Here is a 20,574-nt window from a genome sequence, read left to right as displayed (position 1 = left end):
CCCAGTGTTGGCAACAAGGTCTCACCTTGTTGCCCAGCAGCATGACGACCACATCCTGCTGGGCGTATTCATGAATCTCTGTCAGCCATGCCTGGAGATGGAAATAGAGCAAAGAGTGGTGAAGAAATTCAGAACAGGAGAGGATGAGCAGGAAAAACGGGTCGTTCAGAGGAGATAGGACTGATCGAGGGGTGGGATAGGAGATAAAGACTACTGACAAAGGAGACGAATGAATCCACTGAGAAGGAGAAAAAGGGAAAGAAAAGATTAATTTGTTGGTTGCTGCTCTTACTTCATCTTGTTCTCCCCTTCTCCCTCCTCCAGATCGTCCCCTCTTTGCCCCTTTTCTCTTTTCTTTTATGTCTATCCATCCATCTCCTTCCAATTACAGGTCAGTGGTCACTTCCCTTTTTGCTGGCTTGGTTAAAAAGCCCTTAATGTTTCTCACTCCTGCACACTAGCGTCTAATTTCCTATATCTTCCTACATACTTAACTGTTGCCATTTGTATACCAAAGAAAAAGCATGTTTCTATCCCACATTATTTCAGGTTTTTTGTGCAAATGGAAAATGTAAGTGAGCAAGTAGAACTGACTGAAATAAGATGACTGCAGCTAGAAGACAGAGAGAGATGTGATTAGTATAGGCAAATCCTTCTTTATTGTGAGCCACCAAGGAGAAGAACTTTAAATTTCAGTAAGCTGAGCGTATCAAGGCATTCCCAAACCAGCCGAGAGACATAATCTAACACATCCTTGTTTCACATGACTTGTGACCACACAGATAAACAGCTTGAAGTAGCAGTTTATCCTCAACCAGGAACGGGCAAACCTTTTCTGACTGAGAACCACAATCTAGGACTAGGAGGAGCCAATTCTCAGCCAGCCACTTCAAGAAAGACAACAAGACCACATTATTCTTAAAAAGCAGAGACTTTGTTCGAGACCACCAAACTACATCGCCTCTGATGCTTGCCTCTGGCTACAAATCCTGTCCGATATAATTGGAAATACTGACAGTAACAGTACATTGTAATGATTATCCAGTACACTGGACAACCACTGGGCCTTTATGTGAAACTGATGTGCGCTTCAGTGGACAGGTGTTATGAATATATAACTCCTGGTGCACATCCTTTTTAAAGCAATCACTGCAACCTCATAGATATGCTGTGTATGTTGTGACACCTACAAGTTAGTTCACACCATTATCAAATGTAACTAATTTGATAGGTGGCTATGGCATTCGGTGTCTCTCATATATCAAAGATGTGATGTGTCTATTATAATGTGCATGAACTGGCCATTTGTTCAGTACAAATACTGCAATTTTGTTAAAATGTACACTTTAATTTTCATTTTAAATACTGACAAATTCGGAAAGAGTTCCACTCTTCTCCCATACGTCTGCTGTCCCTTATCTTTCAAGGTGCACTTGTTGAATTTTTATAATGATAATGATATTTCCTTGTTGGAATATCTTCTGTCCATGATTTATGACAGCAATCTGATGGCAGTGAGCCTCACACCATATAGCAAACACTCTCCCTATTTGTTGGTCTATTTAAGATTTGAACCTTCCCATTTCCCCCTTTAAAATGCCAATGCTGCTGCTGCAATTTTGCCTGCTCTTTCAGTCTGTCCATCACCCTTAAACATAGAAAAACTGCTGTGGTGTAACTTATTTGCAGGGATTGATGATTTTGGAGCCTTGATGACAGCAATAACTAGCTATATTCTGCATCTTAACTAAAGGAAACATCTAATTAATACATCTGAACTTTGTAACAAGCCAAAGAGCTGGAAAATCAATTGAATATTCAAGTCAGTGATTTCTTTAAATGTTCTTTCTTTAAATCTTCTGCCATGTTTGCATTAGGAGACATGAAACCTTCCACCAATAACATTGATGCAATAATTAGCAACTCATGAAGTACCTACATACAAATATATAAAGATAAGATACATTAAGTATTGTGGGTGATTTTGAAACCGAAGGAGCAATGCAATCCAAGCTCTTTATTGGGATCCATATGAATATAAACCTTTCGTCAGCCAAAGATAAAAAAGCAGCAGGTTTGTTAACAGGTGGTCTCTGCCAGAAACAGGATGTATATTTTATTTATTACTTTTATTTGATTTTATCTAAAGTCCCATCCACTTCAAAAGTTTATGAATACCTTTTGGAGATAGGAAAACAGGATTATTAACACAGGCAATAATGATTTACAGTAATGCAGTTAGCTGGCCTACTTTCATGTTTCCAATTAGCCCAGGTGATTATGAAAACCATTTCAGTCGTGGTAATTACTAACCCCTAGTCTACGGGCTTTTGTGTGATTAAATCTAAATCCAGTCTGTTTTTTCCAACTTACAGATTTTCTTAGGTTGTGAATTTTTAAGAGGGTGTAGATACTTAATAATGAGCCGCAGAGGATAACAAGATTTGTATTAGCTTTTCTTATTTTCTGTTCACAGACAATCCTAAAGGACTGCAAGATACTGTGGGAGTCTTCTATTAAGCCTAAGGATAACTATGAGCAGAATCTGAGAGCTTGTGCAACATTTAAAAGTATCTGTGCTGTCTGAAAGAGGAGAACATGAAGGTTACACTGTTGTCACATAAAAAGGGAATTAATTTCATCAGCACAATGGTGACATGCGGTACGTCCTTCATGGCAGCATCCACAAAAAAGATGCATGCTGTCTTTCCTCAACACACTATGAAGAGAACATTCTTCATGAAGGACAGTGTTACCTTAAAAAACCTGATAAACTAATTTGCAAAAACAAAGAAGAGAACTGTGCTGGTGATGCAAATAAAAAGCAATCAAAAAGGTCTTTGGTTACATGCACATGTTTCCCTATTCAGATTAAAAGATTTTCAAATCAACTGGCGCCTTTAATTGGAGCAGTGTGACCTGGCATAAAAGTGATGAATATGTCATGCATTTGTCTTCTGCTTTGGCACAGCATTAATCAGCACCCAGAAGATGGATATCTATCATCTGCTGAGTGCACTAGTTGTCATTAATGTGTTCCTCTTGATTTATTAGCATACATACAATGTATGCCATCAAAGAGAAAAGGGTTAATACAGACGTTTATGAGAGTCACAATAAATTTGGCATAAAGGAGGGTAGCTTTAAAGGTACAGTGTGTAAAATCTCTCGACCAGAGGTCAGTAGATATCAGATTGCAGTCAAATGAATTCTGTTTTCTTACCCCTCCCACCATTCAGCTGTAGTGAGTGCAGGATGTCAGTCCACTGTTGACCTCATGTGTCAATCCATAATTTTCACATGACGTCAGTACTGCAGTCCTTTGCCCTCCAGCCACCCTTTGAACCTTAACCTCTCCTAACCTGGCCTTACAGGCCAAATCATACCAATCCCTGCTTCTCCACTGCATTCAGTAGTGGCCCATACTTTGAAAGCTTTCATCCTGACAGCATCGTAAGGTGAGCAATTCTCTGTAACATACACCTAGTGTCATCAAACTGGAGCTCTGGCAGAGACGTCGCCATTTTCATGGATTTAAACAAAGCTGCCGGGGCAGAATATGGAACACCCAACCTAAAATTTGTAGTTTCTTTTCATATCTTCATTTTTTCTCCATTGATAGATATTTTATGTAGTCTTAAAATACCTACTGTCCTAAAACACTTTTGTCCTAAAATACTACAGACTGTATGGGCTGACCTCTGGCTGAAAGTGGCAATTTAATCTGTATTAGCTGGCATAGCATTAGCTTATAACTACCTCATGTTGTTTAGTCAGCTCTTTGTCAGCTGTCTGTAGACAGCAGGGTCACATAACTCATCTGCTGGCAATTAGAAATTGCAATATTGAGAATAAATGAGCATTTTATGCACATTTCTGTCTGTTAGAGCCCTGACTACTGTTCAGGAGGTGAGGCTTGAGGCGAAGAGGAAGAGGATGACATTTTATCCAGATGCCGGTCATGCTGTCTCTCGCTTTCTTAGATGATAAAACACAGGTATGGTCCCTCATATCTTTAACCTGAAGGTGCAGACACAAATTAAAAGTTGCCTACAAAGCACACGAACGCCTATCAGTTCTTTCCTCCTCCACCTCTAGTATACTATATATGTGGGCGATCTCTAGCCGCATATATAGAACATAATTAGATTATGGAGCAGCGATGTCCGTCTCGGCCCATGTATGGTGGCTACATAATTACAAAGTAATCAATGTATATTTATGAGTACATTCAGGTACAGTCAGTCACTGTACAAAGGGGCAAAAGAGTGATATTAGTGACAGAGGCTGAAATGAGAGGCCGTACCAAGGCCCAGTATAAGAGTAATTTTAAACTGTAAACAAATATCAGAATCAGAATAATTTCCCCTAGGGATCAATAGAGTATTTTTCGTTACAGTGCTCCATTATAAACAAACATTAACAGAGACAGACAACACACTAACTAAGAATAGCACAATATATACATAAAAGTCACTTATTAATAAATATGGAGCTTGAGCTGAGTATAATAGGTGTGCTTTAGGAGTTTGCCTTTAAAACAAACTAATCCGCTCTTCAGCTTTGAAGCTGCCACTTTTAGAAATGTATGTCCCAACACATTTACATTAAAAAAAAGCTATCTGCATATTTTCTGGAGTGACGTAAAACAATTTCTTCTTGCTGACATTAAAATCAGGAAATGATGTATCCCACGGCATTTTTTAATGTTAGCAATAATATCTCAAATACACTTCCAAGAACTCCTCCAAAAACCCTGCCGACGTGTCCCTGGCTGTCATGCTCACATTACGGTTTCCTCGAAAAATCCGAGGAGTTCCTTTAATCATTTTGCCAGCAAACCTGAGGGGATCAAACTGCCAAATCTCTCAATTTTCTGCAGCGCAATGCTGTGCACACCTCTGTTGATCCTGTTTCTGTGCTCAGCTGTTGTGAACAAACCTCTCTTGTCAACTTCAAGACAAACATCTTCAGTTTTCCCACATTATTTATGAATGCTGTATTTTACAGTACTGGACCTTACATTGTTTGGCAGTTTTCTTATTGTTTTGAAAAATTCTCCGCAAGAGTGTTACCAGTGATGTGTGACACAGAAAGTGATATAACCCCAAACATAACACAAATAGAAAGAGCCAGCTGGGCACAGAGATACCGTTAACATTTCAAGCATCAATAAGCACACATTGACTGAGCAGGAAGCGAGGCAAATATTTTTCATTGCTACTGGATGAAACAGGAAGGAAAAAAAGGTTAGGTGTCTCGCACATGCATTTCCTTCCCCCCCCCTTGTGTGTATCATCAAGAAACGACTACTCCGAGAAGCAGTAATCCTCGCTCTCGTCTGTAGATTTACAGTGTCCTGTGAGGTTTACATCGCTTCATTACGCCAAGATTAATGTACTGAGCTCTGACCTAGCAGACCCAGCTCCCAACAACACGCGAACCTGCCAATTACTCACACAGCCTTGAAAGATCCCGGCAGTCTGTGGGTGGATTATGGGGAAGTGAGGGAAGGAACGCTGCTTCTGAAGTGAAGGGATCAAACTTCAAAGGAATCGCTGTCGATGCTGAGCGTTAAGAGTTCCTGCAGTACGTGCGAACATGTGTGAAAACACATGTAGTGTACATGTGACGGCTTGTAACACGTGGGCAAGATTTACAGCCTTGATAAAGATTTCAGTTTGACACTTTGTGTACAACTGCAGAGTCTGTACAAAGAGTCATGGGAGACTGGCACTCCCTGGACGCTCTGTTTGAGGGTTATACTGAATGTCCTGACTGTGGTTTTCACTTTGTGGGCTGCTTAGCATTGGTGTTCAAAAAAAAAGAAAGAGGTAAACAACTTCAAAATGTTACTGCACACCATGCTAAGAAAAAAGGGCAGCAGTCGCTAGAAGTCAGCGGATCATGCCAGGGTGTAATTTGAATATTGCTACAGCTTCCTTGAACCTTGTAAATCTCTTCCAAATACAAAACTGTCATCTGGTGTTTCCAAAATTCACCTCGCTCATGACAGACTCATCAAAATACGATGTCACTGTGATTAGCAATTCTGATATTCACAGAAAAGCAGGTATAGATAATTCTCCACAAACATGCCCTATAAACAGTACAGTCTCAGCGGTATGTGAAATACTTATGAACTGCTATCTATAGATTTGTGGTCTTGGACACAAATTTCTGTTGTTTTCATTTACTCTTACTGGGCGGTTTAATATCTACTGGTTTGTTTCTGATGTCAGACAAAAAAGTTTCGACAGGACAAGAGAGTCTGAATCTGGGGGTTGTGAGAGATTTATGAAGGCTTTGGTCATTTCACCCCTCAAAGCAACAACTACACAGTGTGTTAGAATAGAAAAGGCCTTTATTGTCATTATATATTTACCATTATGTATATAGTTTGAGTTTTACTTGCATTTTAATTTATTTTCTTTGCTTTTTCTTTACATTTGTTTTTGGTTAGGGTTAGGCAGTGAAACTTACGAGGAAGCACTTGGTGACACTGGGAAGGAAAAACTTCCTTTTGACTAGGGATGGGTATCGTTTAGGTTTTATCCGATACCAGTACCAAACCGGTACTTTTGAAACGGTGCCGGTGCTTAAACGGTGCTCAAACCAGAATGGAGAACACAAACTTTGTCCAAAAACCTCTCATGTTTAGCTGTTTTTTTGTAAAACGATAACAATGTTAGCCTTTTCTGCAGCTATGGGGCATATATGGTATCACTCTTGGCTGGAAGCAGTGCTTAAACAATGGAAAACACACAAACTTTGTCCAAAAACCTCTCATGTTTAGCTGTTTTCCACTTTTTCTTTGGTAATTTTAGCCTTTTTGGCCAGGGTGAAGGGAGCATCTGCCATCAAACAAGAAGACAGCCGCATGTAACTACGACGGTGTTTGCTAGCACTTAGAGTCCCCCGAGAGCAGCAGTGCCCAGCCTTCTACCCTTCTACCTTTAAAACCCGCCTTCCAGCCAAATGGCTGGTAGGCTTTTAGCTAGGCTTTAGCTTCAGCCAAGTGGAAGCTAAATTGTCTAGTCATTCATATGTAAATTAGGTTGTTATCTGGGAATTCTGGAGGGGAGTGGGGGTGTGTGAATGAGGGGGTGGGGGAGCTGCTAAAAGCTGTGAACTTCCTTTTGTGTTCGTCTTGATGCATTCTCAATCATCCAGGGAAATAAATCTCCAAAAGTCACCAACTTGGAGTGTTTCAGTTTGCCATCTTAGGGAGAAATCAACACACATGGGTGTATGTCCTTTGTTGCTGAGATTTATTGATAAAAACAGTACAAAAAACCAACCATTTGTACACATATTTACAAATAATAATAAAAAGTGAGTGAGTACATTTCAACATTTTCAGCAATCACTCACAATCCTGGCACTGCCATGGTATCTGTAGTCTACTCTAAAAGAACGTACGTACCTGGGCCCGCCTACTACGCTTGCAAAGGTAAAATGATTGGCTAGAATCCAAAGTGTATGACATCTCAGGAAAAAAAAAGCACCGAAACCGAAATGTGCGCTGCTTTTCGGTCTGGTTACTGCCATAATGCCACCGGATACCGGTACCCATCCCTACTTTTGACAGGAAGTAAGCCCTGACAAAACCAGGCTCAGGGAGGAGTAGCCATCTGGGCAGATGGCCTGCCTACTACAGATGCCTTACTGACAACTTAAGGACCCAGCACACAATATATTCCTCCACGCATGACTTTTCAATTTTATTTTGGTAGTCTGAACATTTGATTTGGGACATGCAAAAGTAACGCATCTTCCTTTGTTATTTAGCACTTTTAGCAAGTAGAGTGTTGTCATGTGCTCTCTCTTCACTATTGTGACTGGTAAACGGTCAAAAATGTGGCTCTTCCATGGCAAACAAAAAATGCCATCTGAATTCTCATGGGACTTCATTATGCTATTTTCAGCTGTTTCCTTTCTAGACTAAGGCAGGGGTGGGCAATTCCAGGCCTCGAGGGCTGGTGTCCTGCAGGTTTTAGATCTTGGGTCAACACACCTGAATCACATGATTAGTTCGTTACCAGGCCTCTGGAGAACTTCAGGACATGTTGAGGAGCTAATTTAGCCATTTAAATCAGCTGTGTTGGTTCAAGGACACATCTAAAACCTGCAGGGACACCGGCCCTCGAGGCCTGGAGTTGCCCACCCCTGGACTAAGGTGTTACTTAGTAAAGCTATACTGATGTAATCCCAGTAGATGATATGTTGCTATTCCTGTGTTCAATTCTAAACACTCAAATCTGATCTTGGACCTGCTGCTTCTAATGTCTGACAAGAATTCATTTTTAACTGTGACAAATCTGTCGATCTAATGCACTCCCATCCTTCACCTCTACTGCAGCTCTTTTAGTGTTTCATCTATGTGTCACACTCCTCATTCTCACTTCTTTACTTCTTCTCCACTCCTGTGCTGTTCATAAAAAGCAGGCAATGAAATTTGTCAGTGTGTAATGATCAGATGCTACGCAGATTATATGTCAACATCAGCTTATTTGAACACATCGACCTATCAGTGACGTACTGATCCACCCCATAAGGGATAAATGTGCCATGTGCCATCTTACAGATGATTTACATTAATATAATGATCAGGTGTAACTTGGAAGTCCCTGCTTTGTTGTAATAAGAATATTTCCAAACCAATCACACAGCCATCTTCACCACCCTCACTATCTCCTGTTGCTGTGGCAGCAACAGGAGATAGTGAGGGTGGTGAAGATTGCTCCACCTTCTCGTGGCCTCTGGTGCACCTTATGCTATCTGAAGCCTAGTTAACCATTTGTTAACTATTGTTTTTTTGTGTTTGCATGCCAAAAACCATAACTCTGATGACTTGTTTGGTAGCTTTCTCCAGCACTGTGTAGGCAGAAGAATATATAAAATATTTAATATTAAGAAAAAAACTTTTTTCTTAATTCATTATTTTTTATTAAAATAATTAGTCATGTAATAAAATAAATTCTGCATATTCATGAAATAATATCGGAAAGATTAGTAAGCAACATTAAAAGTAACATTAATATAAGTAAGTAACATTACCTAATGTTATCAACTGTATAGGAAGTAAGTCTGTCTTACTTATATAAGACAGACGTGCATTAACTAAAGTTGAGATGTGATTCAATGCATCTTTAATGAGGCATAGTAAAACTAATGGCAATTGTCAGGATACTCACAAATGTCACAAATGTCAAAAAGTAACAATGTTTCCTCTTTGGTATTTTGTGGTCTGGAACAAAGAGAGAGACGAGCTAACTGAGTAATATTACCAGGATTTGAGCATCCACCGCTTGAGTGGTTAAAAATGTCCTTGGCAGCAGCTCCAGGGTTTATGAAGCAGAGATGATTTAAACTCTTGAAAACAAACACCAAAAATCATTGAGAGTGCTTATTTTTGAATATGGTACTCTATATGGGGCACTATGAGGGAGGCTTTCAAAATGGAAAAGCATCAGTGTTCGCCAAAGACTGTGTATTCTTTTTACACATCTTATATATATTCCACACACACACAGTGGAAAAACTCTTTGGTTAAAGATGCTGTAATTATGAAAATAACAGTAAGTCGTTTAATTACGATTTCTAGTCTAGTCTCTAGTATACTGCCATGGTTAGCTTCTTAGCTTAAATACCTTTCATGTAAACAACTAGACACTGAGAGATGTTGCTCTTACTCCATGCTATTATGAAAGCAGCTGCTCATCAAGCCTGACTGGAGTGTGTGTTTGAGTGCACATGTGTTATTGTGTGTGAAATGAGGACCTGTGTGTGAAATGTGGGTTTCTGGGCGTTAGTTTGGGGAAGCTGTGGTCAGATTTAGGGGAGGAAACACCCATTGAGCTTTATAAAGACAGGAGAGTGAAATAGATTAGCCCAGGCTGAAAGACAACAGCGATCTAAGCAACACCGGAGGTAAACAACATCTTACATTTCATGCTTTGTATTGGATCTCTTTTACTTAAGCTGTAAGTACATTGTAAACATACCGTTGTCATTCATTTCCCAAGAGCTGCACTACGTTAAACTTAACTTCATTTACTAACTTAAGCAATCAGCTTTTATCAGTGAATGTGATGTTTAGTAATTTAATTGCATACTCATGTGGAAAGAAGTAGTTGTTTTGTTTTGTTTTTCAAAGTAGAGGCTAAAGAAACTAATGGTGAAACTCATAAGTAATAAGGTTTGGGTTTAACTGAAGCCAGTTGGTGAACTGAAGGAACACATCTGAGACATTTCATTTTCTATGTGATTGCAGTGTTGAGGCCAATAAAACAGAAGTGTTTCAGCAATTAACTGTCAACAGGAAGATTCACACAGCATATGAGTGTTGACATAGTAGCCACAGTGTCTGTTGTGAAAAGAAAGCTGTTGTGAAACACAAATTTGAGAAGTCAAGACGGGCATCTGCTCTTCCTCTTTTTAACCTTGAAACATCCTAAGTGCCCCCACCCTCTCTCTATATATATATGTGTTTTTCTTCACAGGCTTATCTGCACACTAATGTCCCAAGATGAACAAGACAAAATACCCCAATGCTTGTAACGGCACTGCTACTCCAGCACTTGCCAATGGTATTGATGAGTGGGGCCAGATGAGTCAAAATGTGGTTATAGGGAATCAGGTGATCCTCAGAAAGAAAAACAGAGGGCTCAAAGAGAGGTCACCACACAGCCTGGAGCCCAGCAGAGCGCGTCCTTTGTCAGCAGTGTCCACCTCTAATGTGACAACAAACAAGATCAAGAAGGAACCACAGCCTTCTGAGCGTAGCGCATCGCTCCCGCAAACCCCTGTAGCATCCTGTGATCCAGTGAAACGCTACTCCTGCCCCCCCATGGGGATCTCACCATCACCAAGTCACTCCTCATCTTCCTCCACCTCTTCCACCACCTCATCCTGCTCCGCCCCTTCTCCAGTTAAGACATCGTTTATCATCGGCCACGACCCTCTAGGCTGGAAGTTGCATCCCAAGTCCAGCTCGCTCAACCCCCGAGCTCGTGCTAACAGGCTCTCCCTGCAGATTCCCCTCCCCACAATCCCTGATGTTAACCCTCTGAAACCAGAGCCATTACCTAAAACCAAACCCGCCCTTAAACCCAAACCCTCACGACGACGCCACTCTGACTCAGAAGCTTTCCTCCAATCTCAGAGGATCCAAATGCCCGCGGTGACGCTGGATGAACTCTGCGCTGTGCATCTTCGCCCGCTTGCCCTTTCAGATGAGTCTGACGATGTGTTCAGTGAGGGGAATGAAAAAGACCCCAGGGTGACCCCTCGCAAAATACCGCCACCCGTTCTGGAAAAAACAGCCATGGCTAAACAAATAGCACAACTTATTGCTTATTCACGCCTGGGCTGTAAAAGCGACAAAGATGAAAACATTTATACCAGGATCATAAAGCCAAAACTTAAACATTCACATCACAGTGTGGACCACAACAGAATACATGCAACAAAAAATGGTAAGTGCTCAAAGAAAATCTCACAATAATCATGCTTATTATGTGTTAAAGGGACAACTCGTTAACTTTATAGTAGACTGTCACTGACTTGTGACAGTGACAGAGCAACAATTCTAATATTCTGGTACAGGCATAACTTTACATCCAGACTAAACTTATTCCTTCTGCGTGTCATATGCATGAATAGCAACTTCATCAATATAGAGTTTACATATTAATTGTATGAACCAGTGGGAAGTAATTTGGTGCTATGGGTCGTAATGACGACTGGAACAGTGTTGGTAGCAGTTTGCTTTTCTTCACCTGCACTGGAACGTTTAATTCCAGCTAATAATTTTAAAAAATGGTATTAGTGTAGTGGAAATACAGTGATTACTTGCGCAATAACATTATATCAAAATCTAGAAACGTTGATCCAACATTGCAAAAGCATATGTTTTAGAGAAACTAATGAAAAGTATAGATACGCAGAGATAGCAACAAAGTTACCTTTGGTGTTGGAGCCTTGACGCAGTAGCTTTGTTTTACAGTGGGGTTAATCCTATCCCTACCCCCATTTAAAGTTTCACTTTTGTTTACTGAATAGTTTTGGGATTTGTTTGGCTTTTTGCCTGATTAAGGTCTAGAGCCAAAAACGTATGCACGTTCATGAAAGTGAATTTGTTACCTCTGAACACGACACATGGCATTGCCCTTGCAGAAGTTCTAAGTGCAGATGTCTGAGTATCTTGATTTACTTTTGATTGATTTCCTTTATGAGGTGCTGAGATGACATGCAAGCATTTAAGTGGAAATCGATAGTAACATCATCCCCTGTTTTTCAGGCATGCAGCAACTTCACATCAGCTGCGACAGTGAGAGGTCCACCCCACGCTTCCCGGGCTGAGAGATCTAAGAGATAGGAACTGAAAAGACCTCTAATCATTGACTCCACGTCCCATCTATTCTGAATAGAGTAGAATAATTCTTCTTCTCTGTTGAGGAGACTTTTAATTTGTTCTTTTTATCAATTTATGGGGATGAAGTAATAGCTGTATTGGAAAAAACAAGGTGTGCAGATGATGAAATTACTGCAGCTTATAATTACATAAGCATTACTTACGGTGTAATACTCTGTGGTAAAATCTGAATATATCTATGTAGGCAAGGTGCAATGACAAAGGATAGGGCTAGGTAAACAGGAAATGAGCTGTTCTAGCTGGAGATGCACATACAATTGTATTGCTCATTTTAGCTTCTCAAGTGATGACTTATTAATTGAGCTTTTAAGTATACCTGTATCCTACATGCAATATCTTTATAAATTAAAAAAATCAAATATGATTGAAATTATTGGCTGATCATATGGTCTGATGTTTTTGACACTAAACATGAATTTCACCTGCTATCCTCCCCTTCAGCCTCAGCATATCTTTAATAATATAAAGCACACAAACCTCAGTCTGTTTACCAGCAGACACACTCACAATGTGAATGTGATGCAGCTAAGAATCGGTCTTCCCTTTCACTGTGCTTTAGCTGGCTGATGTGTATTTAATGCAAGTCCAGCATGCAGCAGCTTACTGAGAAGTTTCAGGAAAGTAGAAGTGAAAAGTAGCGATAAATGCACTCTGTTTAAATGAGAGTATCTAAAAGAAAATTCATTATTGACATTTCTGCTAAACTCCTTGAAATACAGCTGAAAGACTGCATTTTGACCACATCTTGATTGATTTAAAATCCACTGTGGTGGTGTACAGAGGCAAAATTACAAAATATGACTCACTGTTGAGTCACTAAATGAGGTGCATTGTTGTAGGTGGAGGAGGGTACAGACTAAGAATAAGACTGGTAGCAAATAGCGTCTATGGCATTTGAAACAGCTGACTACGTAAAATGACAACTGAACGCCTGAACCTGCTCACCTTTTGTTACCATGGCTTGTTTGAAACCTAATTAGTGTTTACAGTATTCACGTCATCAAATCATGACAGACTGTATATAATAGATGGATGCAGGTGCAGTCAAATGGTAAGTGGCCTGTATTTGTATAGCGCTTTACTTAGTCCCTAAGGACCCCCAAAGCGCTTTACACTACATTCAGTCATCCACCCATTCACACACACATTCACACACTGGGATTAACTCTATAGCCCAACCAACATATTAGCAACATAATAGTAATTATCTATTTCCTGACATATTGGTAACACCTGCAATTGAGTGAAATAGTGGAATTACTAAATAGTGAAAAGCAGATACACCCCAGGAGAACGAGGGTGTACTTCTAGTGGCTGGGAACTGGCTGACAACCAGTTGGGAGTAGGAAATCTAAGTGGTTGTATCTGTATAATTGCACATAAATGAATATTTAAGAAGTAAAGAAGAGACAGAGGAGCCACCCTTCAACTGTGTTGTAAGTGTTGATGTTGCATAGTTTGTTTACTATGAGGGCACACTGCAATTTCTGTGTAGGCAACTTCTGCTTGGAACACCACAAATACAAAAACCAGCTGATCCAGGCAGAGTTGGCCTGTTGTGACAGTAAAAATGTCAGTAATTTTAAAATTCCACTTATATATATTAAACTACATATAGCAAATGTTGTTTATGTTTTGTGTGCCTGAAAAAAATATTGGCTGATATATTGGATTTTTTAATCACACACCCCCAGCATGGCTCCATCTATCCATTTATCTTCTACCTCCCCCAGCTTATCCGGGGGAACACCAAGGTGTTCCCAGGCCATAAACCCAGGACCTCCTCCTGGTGGGACATGCCCGGAACACCTCACACAGGAGGCGCCCAGGAAGCATCCTTATGAGAACCACCTCAACTGGCTCTTTTTGATGTGGAGGAGCAGCGACTCTACTCTGAGACCCTGCTGGATGGCTGAACTTCTCAGCCTATCTCTACGGGAGAGGCCAGCCACCATTCAGAGGAATCACATTTATGCTTCTTGTATCCACAATCTCGTTCTTTTGGTCACTACCTACTGCTCGTGACCATAGGTGAGGGTAGGGGCGTAGATCAACCGGTAAACTGAGAGCTTTGCTTTTACACTTAGCTCTCTCTTCACCACGACGGACTGGTACAGCGTCTGTATCACTGCAGCCACAGTGTCTGTCGATCTGCTCCCTTCTCCCGTCACTTGTGAACAAGTACCCGAGATACTTAAACTCCTCGATTTGGGAGGAGGCCATCACCCGATGAAGCCAACATAACTACATCATCTGTGAAAAGCAGAGATGAGATTCTGAGACCATCCAAGTGAAAGCTTGGAAAGCACTTGGCTATGCCTAGAAATTCTCTCCATAACAATTATGAAGAGAATCGGCGTCAACCACCGGGAACAAGTCTGACTTATTGCGGACCAAGCTCTTACAACGGTTGTATAAAGATCAGTATGGGCATCAATCTTAAAACCCTTATATCCGTTGGGCTCTAATTAACTCACTTTGGAAGTGGTCATTTACAAGAACTGCTCAAACATGTTGGTATGGTTTTTTTAATGTGAAAGTTGGTGATCTTAGCCAGAATCAACACTTTTCTGAAACTTTATTAAAATTAAGCTCTTTTTAAAAATGCTAAAAAATGAAGACACCAGTAGCAAGCTTTAAAACAGACTGATGCTATTAATGATAACACAGAAACTGCTTTTCACATGAAATATCTGTTACTACTTCAGCAAAATCCACGGCAAAGAAATCTTTAAGTTTACTTTTGTAAGCGAAATATTTTTTTAAAAACGCAGACAGAGTTTAGATGGAGTCTAATAGAATTGCGTGAATCTGGGTTTGGTCCACTGAGATGAGCTGCTGGGTCTGGAGCAAAGAGGAGAGAAAACTCCAGTGCAGGCTGGAAGCAACGCTGCAGGCAGGTGAGCAATGAGACTGCAGAATACCACACACAGCACACACAGCATATGCATGCAAATCTGAACCTGCTGCAAGTTTTTTCTCAGGAGTTTGTAGTTTTTCAGAAACTCCACATTTTTCTCCTGGATACAGTTCAAAGTAAACCTGTTTCTGAGAAAATGGTCCACGGCACTATGCAGACCACGATCACTTGAATTGACTCACAGTGATTCCAATTCCATTTACTAAAGTCTCAGTTACAGCAGAGTAATAATAGAAGGGCAGCCTGCTTTTTTTATAATACAGTAAATTAAATAAATAAAACAATTTTGATAATTACCAATAACTTAGGGCAGCTTTGGCATAAACTTCACACTAGGTGGTGGTCTAATAAATTTGTTAAGCAGTTTTCCATAGTGTGACTGTAGCCTTACACGGGCACAGCCGTAAGAACAAAGTCTGCCACTGACATATTTAATGGAAAAGGTTTTTTACACATTTCTGTTTGTGAATGAGGCTCAGTGTTCTTACCCTGCTAAATAAAGTGAACTGAAAGTCTTGAGGTGGAATGAACCTCTGACTTAAGGTTTCACTTAAACTGAGTGAAAAATAACTGAAACTTTAAGAGTAACAAATAACAAAAGTCCCAGGAGCCTAAATGAGATGGCAAGGAGAAACTGAAAAAAAAGGGACTAGGCAGAGAGGAAGCAATCTTTTCATCCCTTCAGAGTAAAGAGAGCTGTAGAAGCATAGCACACTGACACTTATTAGCTGTTAGTGTGTGTGTGTGTGTGTGTGTGTGTGTGTGTGTGTGTGTGTGTGTGTGTGTGTTTGGGGCATCCGTGTGTTAAAGTGTACATGTTTGCTTGGATTTAGCTCATGTGTCAGTGGTACAAAACCTATTGTTGGTTCCAAAGCAGTACGAATGAAATCATGAAAACTACAATGTTAGAAGTAATAAAAACAGCTGTTCAGTATCTCGTCCAGGTTGCATCTTGTTATGGAATTTAAATTAAGCACTCAACACAAGATTTTTGTGTAAATTGATGTCTATTAAAGCCCATTATGACACGTCACTGCATTAAATGTCCATTAAGCCCAGCTGTTTCACAGGATACAGACATACTTGCCAAATCAGAGATTTCTCCTTCAAACTTCATTCAAGTCAAATTTATCGCTGCTAATCCATTTTATTGTGACAACATTTCACATAATTTTTCTTTTTACTATTAAATGTGTGGGCATAATTATGTATGCAATTTTATAACATTTATACAATGTTGTGGTGGCAGAAATCTACATTATCTATTGTAAAAGTTGCCCATCTTGATGGACAGGTATGCCAAAACAAAGAAGCAACATCAGGGCTGAAAAATTAAACCCACACTGAAGTGTAGTCCCTGGAGTGGCAATGTTCCCGTGTATCCCCCAAATTAAAATGCCGAGTTTCACAGCAGAAAAAATCCTGTTTACAGCCTGCTGTCAAAAAGAAGGTAAACTATACAGCTGTTACAGGCGTCAGTATGTTAAAGTTTACAGTTCATGAAAGTGAAAAATGAAAAATTAGAAAATGAGAAAAAGACTGAACAAACAAGGTTGCCAAGAGAAAGACGGTTCTCCTGGCAACCGTACTCGGTTGCTATACTTGGTGGTTTAAACCCTTTCAAAACTAACTCCTGCTATTAACAGTATGCAAGCAAACAACCAGTATGTTGTTTCCAAATTATTTATGTATTGTTTTGTTATTAAATAATTAAATATTAAATAAGATGTAGAATATAAAATAGTGTCGGGGCATTCACAGGAGAACTGTCCAAATAAAATAAAATAACATGCTGATGGAAAGGCAGATGAGGAGGGACAGGTTTTAAGTAATAAGATCACCTGAAAAAAAATAACCATAAGAAGAGACACATACACTCTTTCTTAAACGCTGTTAATGGGAATGTTTATTCTATGTACTAATTGTCTAAGGATACAGAGAGAGCAGTTTCTCCCAGAAAATCCAGTGATGGACACAGGGTAGAAGGAAAACTGGGGTTAAAGTGTCCCAGAACAATCGGAAGTTATGACACCTTCAGTTAATGAGCAATTAACCCTGAACAGGCCAATGAATCCATAACATTACTGAGGCAAAGTAGAAAACTGTTATTTAGATAAAGAAATTAAAACCTGAATTTATTTTAGGAAACATGGATTGCATTCACTAAAGAGGAGCAGAGCCATACAAGTTGTCGGCAGTCAATTGAAAGCCTGGTATTGGGATGGAATTACCAATTTATACATGCGTAAAGACACAGTCAGTGCTGAACAGTATATATAGGTTTTCCTCCATCCAGACGACGATGGAAAAAAACGGGAACAAGACAATTTTCAACCATATACTGCAGCCACAGCAAGATGGTTTTGTAGTAGAAGTGGGCACCGAGCCGGTCCAGATATTTCATGAAAACATGTGGCACATCATTGAACCAAGTATCACGAAGAACTGGGGAACAGTTCTCTCCCAGAAGTCCAGCAACTGGCCTCGCAATTCAAACATTGAACTGTGGCAGAGCAGGTTAGGCCTACATGGACTGCGTGGGTTGCTGGCTGTGCAGAGCAGCAGGGGAACCGTAATAGAACTGGGAAAAGAGTCCAGAGTGTGGAGAACTAATTGGAGAAAATAAAGGGAAGCAGAACAGCAAAATCAGATGGATGAATGTCAGGCCTGAAGAGCAAAGCTGAGGCTGTAAAGAGCTGCAGACTGAGGCAGAGCAGTATGAACGGTAGATGAGAGAGATGATAAACTTTTCAACTTTTTTATATGTGTTTGTTGTTTCCAGCTGCTCAGGTCAGATTTAAAATGGTTTAATCCTTCATAGTGAAAGATATTGCTTTTTATATCTTATATATTTTAGCATAACTAACACCGGGCTTTATCTTAACTTTTAACCAGAATGCTTTTCTTCTACAGTAATTAAATTATTTTGATGTCAGGTATTTGTCATATCCTTTGTTTATTAGTAGGTCCTAAAATACATTTTACACTCATGTTCTGTTATTACATTTATTTAATTGTAAAACAAAGAAAACATCTAAACTTAGGTTTAAAAAGAAAGTGTGTAAGATTAACTCATAACTGGGAAAATTAGTTAAAGTTACATTTTCAAGATATGACGTCTGCACAATTGCTTCTGTTGTGTTGCAGCATGGGGTTGAAATGTATTTATTTTTCTGGGTATTGGTATCGAGTTTAAATTCTAGTATTGTGACCACCCTAATGCTCACTTTGATATCATCTATGTACAAAGCACACAAAGCCAGGAAAAGCCGTACACCTGCTCAGCAGCATCTGAACCTGCTGCTTTAAACTGTGGTGTAAATTCAAGCTTCTGAAGCACAACATGTCATTTAAAGTTGGCTGCCAGAAAACTGGTTGGGTGAATATTTTGCCACCTACTATGGTGCCAAATGGTCCTCCTGAGTGTTGCTTCACATTTCATTTAATCGTATGTCTTGTTAGCATGGTGCTGCATCTTGAAAATTAATTTAATCTTAATAAACAGAAAACACCCTTTGCACAGTTGGGTTGCTCTACATATGCAAACAGCATTGTTGTTGGGTTTGTACAGATTCTGCGTGTGTGTTTTTTAATACAGCATGTGTATGTGTAAATGCCACTGTGTATGGCTGCGAGGCAACAGCACATGCAGGGGCATTAGTGTGAATGTGTGTGCTCCTCTTCCAGCTCCATCACACGCTGCAATGAGCCAAATACAGAAGGAGCCATTAAAGTTTCTGTCAAATTCCCCTGAAAAGCGGAGTAACCAATTAGTGGCCAACTACCACAAGGATGTCACATCTTAATCGCCCATTTCTTGTCTTTTACATATTTATAGGACACACACTGGCCTATTTCAAGCTGTTTTCTAACTGCTGTCTGATAAACTGCGCTGACGGCGGGAATGTTTTCAGCCAAAGACAGAAAAGAGAAGAAAAGAAAATCCACTGCTATCGTGGGAGAAGAGTGCGAAAAGATAACTTGGTTTGAGGAAGATGCAGCTTCGACAGAAGGGAGCGAGCAAATAAGCAGAGGAGAAACAGAGAAGAGAACGTGTCGACGCTCGAGAGGGGAGATGGAGGAAATCAACAAATTTGCTTGTGTGTCAAAGAGAGAGAAGGAAAGGGAGAGGGACAAACATTTATTTGATTTGGTGCCGTAAACTGGCAGAGTGCTGGAGAGTGTGCCTGCATTGTTAATGTTCTACTTGGCAAAGGAGAGGACCTTGAACAGCAAAGCACTGCCACCCCAGTCTGCCAGTCAAAATGATTTTTTTCTCTATTTCAGCAGCATTCGAGACATTTGAGGCAGATTTGCAGCTCAATTAGGCAAATTGGGCAGATTATCAACCTTTATAAGTTGAGGTTGTGATGGAAAAGAAAACAATTATCTGGTGTATTTTTATTTTACTTACTAGACTGTCCTTTACACCGATACTCATAAACACACAGGGCCCTTCAATCATTGTCATTATGGTTATTTTATAGTATTGCTTCAGATTCCATACATATTCCCTACAATATCCCTACATAGTATTTTTTTTATTGCAGATGTCCAAACTGGTAATGAACCGATTATTTGCTACAAGGTAACTTCAGACTAAAAACAATCTGCCCTCTGTATAAAGATCTGAAACTAATGTGAGGTTTCTGCAGACTGAGGTAGATAAAAACAGTGCCTCTGTAAAGTATTCACAAAGCTGCTGTTCCACATTTTGTCATGTTACAGCCTTATTGCATTAATTTTTGACCTTAAAATTCTGCACAGAACATCTGTGACTGACAAAGGGAAAAAAAGTTCTTCCAAATTTATAAAAATGTTAGAGCACAAAACAAGCCATGAAGTCAGTGGGATTGTCTACAGACTTCCGAGACAGGATTGTGCAAAAAAAAAAAAAGAATATCTGCAGCACTGAAGGTCCAACGAGCACAGTGGCCTCCATCATCATTAAAGAAGTTTGGCACCTTCAGGACACTTCCTGTTGGTGTCTGGGTGGAAGGGTCAGGGAGGTGAGCAAGAACCTGAACATCACTCTGACAGAGTTCCAGCATTGCTCTGTGGAGAGAGATGTTATTGGTAGCAGAAACCGGGAGACTAGACAGGGATGAAGGAAAAAGGAATGCAGCAAAGTACAAGCATCATTGATGACAGCCCACTCCAACGCGCTGTGGAGCACAGAATTAGGCAAAAAGTTCATCTTCCAACAGGACAACGA

General features: G+C 40.0%; 2 protein-coding genes across 3 annotated transcripts in view; one reads left to right on the top strand and one right to left on the bottom strand.

Annotated features, from left to right (window-relative positions):
• Positions 1–20,574, bottom strand: part of rab26 (RAB26, member RAS oncogene family) — a 110,790-nt gene that overhangs the window by 7,191 nt on the left and 83,025 nt on the right. For both annotated transcript variants that reach the window (XM_085361212.1, XM_085361213.1), the window contains exon 6: positions 26–91. In XM_085361212.1, the coding sequence (XP_085217338.1) occupies positions 26–91 (66 nt within the window). The remainder of the gene's footprint in view (positions 1–25; positions 92–20,574) is intronic.
• LOC146626253 (uncharacterized) lies at positions 10,532–12,366 on the top strand. Its single transcript, XM_085361211.1, has 2 exons — positions 10,532–11,480; positions 12,305–12,366. Exons 1-2 carry the CDS (start codon positions 10,532–10,534, stop codon positions 12,364–12,366), a joined length of 1,011 nt encoding a protein of 336 aa, XP_085217337.1.

This window comes from Diplotaxodon limnothrissa, linkage group LG8, assembly GCF_057381915.1.
Source record: "Diplotaxodon limnothrissa isolate DT_005_m linkage group LG8, D_limnothrissa_male_GT1.1, whole genome shotgun sequence".
Taxonomy (NCBI): Eukaryota; Metazoa; Chordata; class Actinopteri; order Cichliformes; family Cichlidae; genus Diplotaxodon; species Diplotaxodon limnothrissa.
This window is presented reverse-complemented; position numbering and strand designations above follow the sequence as displayed.

Coding starts and splice junctions, on each gene's coding strand:
- LOC146626253 (XM_085361211.1), top strand. CDS start 10,532: ATGAACAAGACAAAATACCCCAATGCTTGTAACGGCACTGCTACTCCA. Junction 11,481..12,304: donor AATACATGCAACAAAAAATG/GTAAGTGCTCAA, acceptor CCTGTTTTTCAG/GCATGCAGCAACTTCACATC.